This window comes from Haliotis rubra, unplaced genomic scaffold (assembly GCF_003918875.1).
Source record: "Haliotis rubra isolate DU_JTF1 unplaced genomic scaffold, ASM391887v1 Scf548, whole genome shotgun sequence".
NCBI classification, from domain to species: Eukaryota; Metazoa; Mollusca; class Gastropoda; order Lepetellida; family Haliotidae; genus Haliotis; species Haliotis rubra.
This window is the reverse complement of record NW_025767244.1, coordinates 483,968-496,189: the sequence shown is the minus strand read 5'-3', so window position 1 is coordinate 496,189 and position 12,222 is coordinate 483,968. Positions and strand designations below refer to the sequence as shown.

The following is a 12,222-nucleotide window of genomic DNA, read 5'->3' as shown; positions in this document are numbered from 1 at the left end:
TAGTAGCTGCGGATAGTGCTGTTAAGTGATCCGTAAGGAACTGCTGGTCCTTCTTCTGCATGAGGAGGGCCGAGTAAATCATTCTATCATCCTCAGATGTAGAGTCTCTGAACTTCGTGAGGAGAGTTTCGTTGACTGTTCTTGATCTGTTCAGACCAAAAAACATCCTCCTTGATATGGTTTCCATCTTGGCTAGCTTGCGGTCATCTATTCTGTAAGTCTTGGACTTGGCATCGCTGATCATCTTATAGTTATCATCGATATCTTGTGCCTTGTAAAAGGAGTCCATGTTGTGACCTGCAAACTTGTTAGCGTTGAAATGTGGCACATGAGGTGTCTGTGATTTCGTGGCTTTACTAAAGGCTGTATCCAGATTAGTTGGCACCCCTGCTATCGGGTCAATCGGGGGTAAGGTGATTGTGTCAGCATCGTCTTCCTTCATAAGATATGTGTGGGCTGAGTTCTCGTTCTTAGACGGGGAGGAAAGTTCCAGACTATTCACCATCCAATATCTTATTTCTGCGTCGGAAAATATGATACCATCTTCATCTTCAGACATCGGGTCACAGATAATGTGTTGATGCTCCTCCGATAGTGACTGAGGTGGAGGCCTTGATGATCTGTGCGTGGATCGAGGAGGTGATCGATGAGGCGATCGATAAGGAGATCGGCGAGTAGAATAATGTGGTGAACGGACTGACGGGTGGCGTCTATAAGGTGACCTTCGCGGAGACTTCCTTGGCGAACGCTGGTAGCTTGGCAAAGCTCTCGGTGACTCTCTTAAAGATCTTCTAGATGAGGATGACTTGGAGCCACTTAACCTTCGTGAAGGCCTTCGTGAAGGTTGTGAGTCTGAGTCGGAATCATGGGATGAGAGGATCTTGCTTCGCGAACGTCCTCTCTCATCAAGGTCCGATGTAGGTGATACAGACATCCTCCGTGAAGCCTTCCGTGACTGCTTAGGATCGGGGTCTTTCGTGCAGGCAGGCTGGGTCGCCCTTCGCGGAGGCTAAGAGACGGGCTGGGTCGCCCTACGCGGAGACGTGCAAACGAGCTGGGTCGCCCTACACGGAGGTATGGGGGTGGGCTGGGTCGCCCGTGGCTCTAAAGGCCTCCGAAGACCATAGCGATCTTCCATCATTTTCATGATGTGGTTCATCAGGTTGTCTGGGACGGTCTGCGCTGAAGTAGTTGCTGCCTTTTCTACGATGGTAGCGACGGGACCCTCAGGATGATTCTCTGACATCAATGTAGGTGCCTTAGCCTGCGTGCTAATCTGCGCTGATGTTATAGTTGCCGACACTGGCCGCTTCTTCCGCCGTACATCTGGAATGATGATCGGATCATCATCATCAAACAGGCCCAACTCTGCAACGGGAACAATCTCGGCTGAGAAAGTACTGCTGGACTTCGATGATTTCCCCTGTGACGTGGATGTAGCCCTGGGGGTGTGGAGTCTGCGTTGTGACGACGTGGAAGCCCTCCTAGTCTTTGGCTGCGACGACGGGATGTCCGGGGATGCAGGTCGCCTCTTGGAGGTAGCGGACTGCGTCCCACGCCTCTCCTCCGAGGGTAACTCTAGCGGAACACCAGGCGGGAGGGGTCATCCCGACAACAGTTGACAGGGTAAGGGCTCTGGTGTATTAGCCATGGCTAAAATGCGTTTACGTGACCTATCTGCTGCGCGTCTCAAGACGCAGAATAAATATTTATCAAAAGCAGAATTGGATAAATTAATGCAATAATTGCAACGTGAAACAGTAGAGCATGGCGTTGTACAACTAGGGCATATTAAATGCCGGTCAGCAGCAGAAAAATGTAATTTACAAAAAGTGCAGATTTTCATCAACGCAATCTATCTGAACAAACACGGAGTCCCGTGAATAAAACAGTAGAAACACGAATAAATATCAATGCATTATGTTGAAGGATACTAGCTACACCTCTATAGAAGTCTATGAGAGGTAAATAACTAAGAATAAACAAAGGATATAGTGTGAAGGGAGACACAGGCGCTCTCACATCCTGCTCACTGGGCGAAGAAGGAGAGAGTGAGGCATGTGGCGGGAAGTGGCGCCCTCGTTCCCGCGCAAGGGAGTGGGATGGAGATAACTCTTGGTGAGTACTAATTAGTGATTTTACATTGAAGGGAGCTTCAATTGGGAGATACAAGTGTTCCACTGTGTTCGCAAGAAGAAGAAGACAAGCAAAAGAGCATGAGTCAGGATAAGGAAAAATAAACATTCACACTGCCTTGCCTTGAAGTGGAAGGAACACCAGTCACAACTTGAGTTTCCATCTGACAACCCTAAAATAGGTATGTAGTCAAACTACTGCCAGATACACAGAAGCTTCATTCCCACATCTTGTTCAGATTTTATATCATTATATACTCAGTGTCATTAATGATGGGTCAAGCTATTGGTAACACTGTTTCTTAAAAGTTCTAAAACTTTTGTTTTTGTTTGAAATATATACAACTGAATGTTTTACAAACTTTCTTAACAGTATGGAAAAACACATCAGGCAGTTGAAATGTCATTATTACGTTCTTTAACATCCGATACATTATGTTACAAATGGCACATTTTTTATTCAAATTGTCCATATGGAAATTCACCTGCCACTTAATGTTAACGTTTTGCACGTGCAAGCTGCTCTATCCATGGAAAGTGGAGGACAATACACTTGATACTTGCTGAAAGGAGTTAGGCTAGTACAGGCCTTTTGTCCGCTTTAATTGAGTCAGAGTGCTATTGGTAGACTGTGGCAGAGATTTCAAACCAACGTGTCTGTTGAATATGCACGTTAACCAGGTCACTCCAGAGTCACAACAGTCTGAGATGATAGGCACGTGATTAACACTACGTTACGTAACAGATTCCTTCAGACAGAACACTTCAATGTTATTAATGAAACAATATCCAGGAGCACCATTCGTCAATGTTTAAGGGCAGCCAGACTCTGCTGTAGGTGACCTGCAGTTCGTCCACCACTAACACTACGTCCCAGGCAGGTGTGTTGAGATGGAGTAGACATCATGGCCGCTGGAATAAACGTCAATGGTCCCATGTGCGTTTCACAGATTTGGCTGGGGGTCAGTCATAGTTTGGGCAGGGATAACTCCTACTTGACGTACTCCCCTACACATGGTCAACGGTAATCTTACCGGACAGCGTTATCGGGCTGAGATTCTGGCGCCTACAGCAGTACCATTCCTGCAAGCTGTGCATGGCTTTTACGGTCGACCCTCTATACTGCAAGATGACAGCTCTAGGCCTCATAGGGCCAGGATTGTCACAGAATTCCTTAGGCAGCAGGGTGTAGTGCGGATGGAATGGCCAGCATGCTCGCCAGACCTCAACCCAACTGAGCATGCCTGGGATGAACTCTGTTGACCTGTGTAGACACATTACCCACCAGCAGTGGATCTCCCAGGACTCCGTAGAGCTCTGGTAGAGGAATGGAATGCGATTCCTCAAGCTTTCTTTATGAACTTGTTAAGGAGCATGAGAACAAGGTGCACCTGTGTCTTAGATGCGCGAGGAGGATAGACAAGATATTGAATGACCGAGTGCTTCATGTTTGTCATTTTCATTCTGGGGAGTTGGTCTATACAACTGATGTTTGCTAGTGCTGTTTGAACTTTTTGTCTGTTTGTCACGATGTGTCACGCTTGTCAACACATTAAACATTATGATGACAGTATTATTTCTGAGAAACTTTTTTTCACAAATGCTACTTATCATTTGGCCCTTTATAAATGACGCCTAGTATATAACGTAGCTATTTTTTCTGGCAGACAAGTCACATTATTACTAAAGTATGTCTTTTTGCTGAAACATAGACAATTGACTTCACGTATAAGGATACAAATATATTATTTTGACACTCTCAGTGATAAAACTGTATCATGTGCCCCAGATAATAAGACATTTTGGTCAACTCTTAGCGGGATACCTAATACTGGTTCTAACAATTATATTTCTATGGAACAATGGACTAATCACTTCAAAGAACTGCTCATGTCACGTGATACACATGACAATCCAAATATGCACAAGCCTGACCCAGATGTTGTTGACAACATGACATGTTTGATATTAGACTCACCAATCACATAAGATGAACTTTTAATTGATATTAAAGGATTAAAGTGCTGCAAGTCCGCTGGAGCTCATTTATTAATTGCTGAATTTTACAAATATGCTTCTCATATTTTAGTACCTTACCTTATCATTCTTTTCAACATAATGTTTGATAATGCATATTTCCCTGAAGCCCGGTCTGTTGGTGTTATTGTTCCTTTACATAAAAGTGGTAGTATTCATTATCAATCCAGTTATGGAGGTATATCTCTATTGAGTGTCATGGGTAAATTATACACTTCTATTATCAATAACAGGTTAACATATTGGTGCAATGTATATGGTAACATCTTCAAGTCTCAAGCTGGTTTTCAGCATGAATATTCAACTATTGATAACATTTTTGTTCTCCAGTCAATTTTCCAAAGGTAAGAAAAGAGTAAAAATGTAATTTTCTGAATAAAATTGATATTTTATACTTATCCTGACTCATGCTTATTTGCTTGTCTCCTTCCTCTTGCGAACTGTAGTGGAACACTTGTATCTCCTATTGAAGCTCCCTTCAATAAAAAACAGACGTATAATCACTCCTGCCAAGAGTTATCCTCCCAGCTGTTTAGGCGGGAAACTGTGGCGTCACCGTCCCCCCGTGCCTCACTCTCTCCTGATTATGAACCCGACACTTGAATTTGCAGGGAAATCCAAAGTGTCTAAAGGGGAGGCTGGGAGGGCTTACCCCATGAGTCAGGATAAGTAATAAATATCAATTTTATTCAGAAAATTACATATTTTTCCTTATCCTGACTCATGCTTATTTGCTTGTAGAATCCGACGGAGTGGCGGCGGGAAGATACTTTGGATTCCATGTAGTGATTTACGTCTTCTATACCCCCCTATGGGAACTTTAAGTTGGCACTGTAATTAACTGCTAATCTCTGCTGCTGTTGCGACCCTGTCCTTCCAGCTGCCTTTATATGGGGGGACCACAATAGTTAACTTTGGGCCCTTCTTCTGTTAACATTTTATGTGGATTTTGTGACTCCAGTTCTTGATGCAAGCACCAAGTGGAGAAGCGACCCATTCTTGTACAAGTATCCTTACAAGTACTGGGTCATATCACTTATGCTAGTCGTTAGACGTGCATTGCGACTTAAGCAGAACTCTGCTGAGTGTCAGCTCAGTAAGTCATGTGATAAAAGGGCGAGACTCCGTCTCAGCGCCTTAGTGGGACTGTCAATTGTTGTGCTACAACCAGTGGGCCTAAAAGGTGAATGTCAGAGCCGTCCTCAGTGGCGATGTCCCTCAGGTAGTGGTTGGCAAATACCATGTTCCATTTCAAGAAGCAGCACTCCCTTATCGACCTGATAGACCGATTCCCAAGTAGAACGATCATTGACGCCAGAGCTCTAACTTCATGAGGGTTGGAGGCTCTTGGAGGATCCAATCCTGCTGCTTTGTAGGCCCGTAGTATGACAGTTCTGATCCAGCTTGATATCTTAGTGCGGAAGACCTCTGTCTGTGTCGCTGTCGATATCGTGACGAAAGGACACTTGAAGTTCCGTCACCTGGACCTTGATCTTTGTCGGAAGACTTCAATGCTCTCACTGGGTACAAGGATAAAACCTGCGTATCCTGTGGTCCAAGGGCTGATGATAGTGTTGGGATGTGGAACTGTCTGTCTGGAAGACCTGGCAGTAAATTCTTGCTATGAAGTCCCATCTCAGTCCCATATGCACGATGTTATGATTATCATCAAACCGTGTTATCTCGAAATTCAGAGCATGTATTTCCGACATCCTTGCTGCTGTTACTAAGGTTATCAGGAACAGCGTCTTCTGCGTCAAGAACTCGAATGATGTTCTCTGTAATGGTTCGTAGATCTTGCTAGTGAGATGTCGTAGAATTACATTGAGGTACCACGCCAGAGCTTAAATTCTCTGATGTTGGTCCTCCAATTAAAAGGGCATAGTAAGGCCAGTAACTCTGGTACTTTTGTCAGTTGCACTCGTCCTCATGGCGATAACTGAACTCGATGCCGTTAGGTATGTAGAGGGTGTTGACCCTTTTAACCGCTTCCTTTATCTAAGTGATAAAGGTAGTCCATCACTTGAGGATGTGTCACTATCATGGCTGTGAAGTCGATCCTCGAAACGTATCATTTGTCGTCAGACAAGTTGCGTGAAGACTTGCGTAAAGCTAGTGTGACTGCTTTCGCTGCTCTGGCGAAATATCCTCTCTTGTTCAAGCATGCCTTGATGCAATCCACACGTGTAGCCGGAATACCTCTGGGCCGTGCGCCTACTTTGTGTGAGGATGTATTAGTAAATTCGTCCGCTCTGGTAGTTGCAGTTGAGGCAGTCCTAGGTCTTGTATGAGAATAGGAATTCATATTCTCGCTGGTCAAAAGGGCGTGCCCCAAATAGTTGTGGGTCTCTCGCCTGACTGATTTCTGCAATACCCTAGGTATTAGAGCTGGTGGAGAAACATGTAAGTGTTTAGTCCTAGGCAGGAGATGCTTCGCATGTCCGTTGCCCCTGTCCGTGGATCTGGTATTGGTGAGACGAATGTTATCAGTTGACCCTTGTGGGGAAGAGGTCTCTTAAAGGTTCAACCATCTCTTATATGATCTGTTTGAAGATCTCTGAATGTAGCATCCAGTCTGTTGAGAATGACTGCATTGGACAGGATAGTGTATCTGCTAACACATTCTTGGTTCTTGGAATGTGGCATGCTCTGCTGTGGACAGTCAGGTTGACTGTTATGCTGATCAACTGAAAGCAGAGGTCCAGAAGGTTCGCCAACTTTGTTGATCCTTCTGTGGATGTAGACCGTCACTGTGGAGGTGACTGTGTGTACCGTCAGATGAGCATTTTACAAAAATGCTGATCCGGTGGAGTATGGCGTTTATCACTGCTTTCATTTCCAGTATGTGGAAATGCAGATCGTCTCTGCTATGGTCCATATCTCGCCTGACTCATTGTTGTCAAGGTGTGCTCCCACTCTTGGAGAGATGCGTCCCCATAGAGATGCATCTTGTACTGAGACTCCGCTAATTAGGTGCGTCTGCAACCCTCCTATCACGGAGTTCACCATATATAGATATGGGTTATAACCTGTCCGGATCGTCCGGTTGTACATCTGTACGAAAGTGAAGATCTCTATATGGCCATGAGTCTTTTAATGTAGATATATCAATCTATGTGAATCCCGTCCTGGATTCCGTCTGAAGATTGGAGCTAATGATGAATTCTGACAAGCGTACCTCTCTTGTACTGTATTACCTGTCTTCAGTCTGTGTACTGACGAAGATCTTTCCCTTCTAGGATGACGCTACTTCGTGTCCTAGTTGAATAACCTGGAAGATCTGCGTAGTGATCTGCGTGGTGGTCGGCTTGCATGTAGATAATCGTCTCGTAGTCCGGGATTGCCTACCTGGCAATATATATGGAAATGGTGATTCCCGTGATGATCTGTGAAGCGTCGTTGATGCCCTTGATGTAGGTAGTCGGCCTGAAGATCCTTTATTAGGCTCTTCATCTGTTGACAGTCTCTGAAGATAGCGCGCCGTCCTTCGTGCAAGTTGTAGACGATAAGTAGCGTTCTGTTAAGAAGTTAAGTACTGCGACGTCTCTGCCTTGTGGATGGCCTGTGCGAATGCCTTCGCACAGGCTCGGTAATGACATGTAGCGTTCTGTTGAGAATCTAAGTACTGCGGCGTTTCTGCGTTGTAGATGGCCTGCGCGAATGCCTTCGCGCAGGCTTGTAGACGGCATGTGGCGTACAGTTGAGAGACGAAGTACTGCGATGTCTCTGCTCGCTGGAGACCTGTGTGACGACCTGCGTGAAGACCTTCATGGAGACCTGCGCGTAGACCTGCGCGGAGAACTGCGCGGGGATCGGCGAGGAGATCGACGTGGTGAATAGCCCGACGAACTGTGCCTGTAGGGTGACCTGTGGGTTCGCGAAGGTGCTGGTGAATCCCTCGACGATCTATGGGACGAAGATGTCTTGTATACTGTAGCTGACGTCATTCGCGAAGGCCTTCGCGAAGGCTCATCTGAGTACGCACTTGGGGAGTGGCGACTGGTCCTTCGCGAAGGCTGGTCAGAGTCAAGGTCCGGGGGGATGAGCGATTCTTCCTTCGTGAACGCTTCCGTGAACGTTGATCATCCGAGTCCGTATCAGGTGAAGATCGTGTAGCCCTTCGCCAAGGTCTTCGCGAATGCTGAACGTCCAGGTCCTCCACAGGGGTAGGCTGGGTCTATCTTCGCGGAGGCTGGTCTGTTGAAGTTCTGACATCCTTCGCGAAGGCCTTCGTGATGCTGGTAGAAAACTCGCTGATGGCAGGCCCCTCAGAGACGACGTCTGTGTTGGAACCTTCGCGAAGGCTCGGGACCTCGTTGTTGGCTGTGACTTCTTCTCCAGGCCGTAACGCTGCTCCATCATCTCCTGCATAGAGTCCCCCGGGTTGAAGGTCTGCGGTGGTAGTACCGCTGCCCTTTCTGCGGTGATAGCGACGTGGCCCACAGGACGTCCTCTGTTGTCATCGTGGATACCTCGGGTACCATGGAGATCTGCGCTGAAGTCACCGTAGCTGACACTGGTCGTTACTTGTGATGAACCTCTGGGAAGATGATCGGTTGATCATCGGAGAGTCCCTGTACCGTCAACGGAGCAATCTCGGCAGAGAAAGTCCTTGTAGTCTGCGCAGACGTCCACGTAGAGTTGATCGTCATCTGAGGGGTGTGTAGCCTTCTGGGTAGAGGATGGCGCCTATTCGCCGCCTCGGCGATGATTGTAGAGGTGCCCTCTCTGCGCTGATAGCGATATGGTCCGGGGATCGCTCATCTGTCGCCCTCGGACTGCGCGGCTGTATCTCTGGGATGATCAGTAGCGCTCATCATGAAGCCCTCTCTCACTGCCATCGGGATGATGTCTGTGAGGCTTCATTCTGCGTAGAGGATGGTGTCTTCTTCTACGTCTGCGTTGAGGGGTTGTCCGATGTAGAAGCCAACGTCTACGAAGTAACATCCCGCGCCCGTCCTCCGAGGATACCTCCGGCAGGTCACTTGATGGTAGTAAGTCGTCTAACAGCAGTAGACAGCTCGTGAGGGACTCAGCCAGTTTAACCATGACTTGGAAAGTCACCTGGATAGTCGATAGTACGTCTAAGTACAGAGAAAAATTATATAATAAATTGAATTTTAATTAAATGCTGATAAAGATTACAGCTATAGCTGGAAGTATATGTTGTTGTGCAGCTAGGGCACAATCAATGCGGGTCTGTAGCAGCGAACCTAAACCTACAACGAAAATAGGTTTTCATGAATTGTAAACATTGAACAAACACGGACAAATCCGTGAATAAACAGTGCTAAATACGATTAAATATCAAACGATATTGTTGAAGGATACTAACTAAACCTCTATAAAAGTATAATAGAGGAGAATAACTAATTAAATAAAGGATATAGTGCCGTATAGGAGACACAGGCGCTCTCACAACCTGCCCACAGGGCGAAGAAGGAGAGAGTGAGGCACGTGGGGACGGTGGCGCCACAGTTTCCCGCCTAAACAGCTGGGAGGATAACTCTTGGCAGGAGTGATTATACGTCTGTTTTTTATTGAAGGGAGCTTCAATAGGAGATACAAGTGTTCCACTACAGTTCGCAAGAGGAAGGAGACAAGCAAATAAGCATGAGTCAGGATAAGGAAAAAGTTAAGATACATGGTCTTTTCGTTTATTTTGCTAAAGCGTTCGACAGCGTTAGACATATGAAATTATGGTCAGTTTTGAAAGAGAAGTGTGTTTCTGCTATAATGATCAGGTCGGTACAGTCCATACATAAGTCTGTTAAAGCATGTGTTCAGCATAATATACTGAGGGGAAAAAAATAAGGGATCGCATGAAAGCACAAGTGTTCCTTTATTTTTTCCTAGGTTTCTTCACAAGCTTTGTATCGCACAACATGTGAAGAAGCCTGGAAAAATTAAAGGAGCACTTGCGCTTTCATGCGATCCCTTATTTGTTTCCCTCAGTATAATTCCGTGTCAGCAAGTTTCCTTGCTCCGTCAGTGTGCATCAAGGTTGCGTCCTTAGTCCACTTCTATTTTCATAAATAAGTTGGCTATTGAGATAAAGCAGAATTTGGGTCAAGGTATTACACATCCAGATATTACACAATTCTTTTTTGTTGCTATTTGCAGATGATATTATACAGACACTGTCATGGGGCTTCAGAGGCGTATTGATGCGTTGGAAAGATTTTGTGTTAATTTGGATCATTGTATTGTAGTCACGGGCCGTTGGCCTACACTCTTTCTGTAATATAGAATTGAAATATAGTGTTAGCGTACCTGCAAATAGAATCCACTGGCAGTCTCTAAGAAAAGATTCAAGCTGGCCTGATTTTCTCCACGCTTCACGTTCTGCAAGAGAAAACATGTTTGTAGTGTTTGTATATGTTCACCATAATCAACCAAAAACCTTTACATTGTTCTTCACCAGAAAACCTTTTAGGTTTGGACATTTGGACAACACATGGACCTACCTTTAGAATACAGCACCACAAACTTTAAAAATACGTCATAATACCCTTTTACGTAATTTTATGTGATTTTGTTCCAAAGCACATTCTGGAAACAATGCCCTATGACACCGACATAGCAACACGGTTGTAAACTCAGTGAGTGTGTATAAGCTCCGCTCACTGATGTTTCATCTCTACTAACTATGTCATTGCAAAGGCCAACGATGTAGAGAGTTTCCAGTAGTTGTTTACCGGTGGATGCGCAATGTTTCGCAAGCACCAGTTTAAAATATTTTTCTTTTTTCGCTAATACGCTCATAGTTATTTACATTAGCAGGTGTTGAGGTGTTATATTTTGTGTATTTTGTATTTTTTTAATTTTGTAAGAATGCATTACACCAGTCACATTCTGCCATATTCTATTATTCGCAGTTTGGTCAACTTAATTATTTAAATATATTTTATATTTTGGTTTCAACATGACTATTAGGACCAAATGAATTATAAATGAGAACTAATATACATATATATGTTTTCAATCGAGTAATTTGCATCATTACACAGAAATGAAGTTTATTAGTATTTTAGTTTTCAAAGCGGTAAGAATGCATTACACTGGTCACATCAACCATTTTGCATGCTGGTTCGGTCAATGTATTCTATTTATTAGGATTATGTCAAGGGGCTAGGGCTAGGGCTAGGGCTAGGGCTAGGGCTAGGGCTAGGAACCCAATATAGTAGGTAGATGTCCAGTGTAATGCATGAGTGCCATTTGTTGCTTTTCCTTTTTCCTTTTTAACACTTTTTTTTACACAAAAACAGGAGACCAAAAACGTCGATATTACCCGTTTAATGTAGAAATCTTGGGCTAATGGAAATTGGCCTGGCACTTGCACTCAAGCCACTTTCATACGCAACTCACCCTCGTGCAGTCACTAGACATGCTTATGTTTCCCTCATTCCTTAGTGCGATCCACAATATCCTTACAGTGTTCCCTACAACACTTTTCTGTCACAAAATCACCCGATGATTTTTATGAAAGCACGTCATTCACGCATGCACCATGAAATCGACGTCACAGGAATGACTCGATAAATTTGCACATTGTGTAACAGTGTGGACGCAGCTCAGTCAGTTAGCTGTCGGGCTAACAATCCGAAGGTTGCGGGTTCACGTCCGACGGATTCTCACAAACTAATTGCTTGCCTTAGTGACACGTGACCTACAGCAGAGAACGTCCTCACGGGAAGTTGTGGTGCTGTATTCTAAAGGTGCTCCCAACACATGTTGATACTGACATTTATTGCTGGCTATCAAATATGAAATGACTTGACATGCTCATACAAAAAATCCAATTCTTAATTGTACTCATATGGCATACATGTAACTGTATAATGGACACCTTCAGATGGGCTGACAACTGACTTAAATCCATTATCACTGTGACAAATTTGAATCAGGTCTCCACAAATTGTTTACCATCACGTTGGAATCATGCAAGACAGTGTCATTATCAGCATCTGTCCAACATTTGATGTGAACGTTTTTTTTACTCATTTTAGATCATGACCAGTAACGTCAGTGTGTTCAATTTTAGGTCTCT

The 12,222-nt window shown here is 44.7% G+C and overlaps 1 protein-coding gene across 1 annotated transcript in view; it reads right to left on the bottom strand.

The window, feature by feature from the left end:
- LOC124253643 (protein SMG7-like) overlaps window positions 1-12,222 on the bottom strand; it is a 297,643-nt gene that overhangs the window by 259,100 nt on the left and 26,321 nt on the right. Inside the window, exon 5 of the mRNA XM_046687453.1 lies at window positions 10,446-10,517. Coding sequence (XP_046543409.1) covers window positions 10,446-10,517 — 72 coding nt within the window. The remainder of the gene's footprint in view (window positions 1-10,445; window positions 10,518-12,222) is intronic.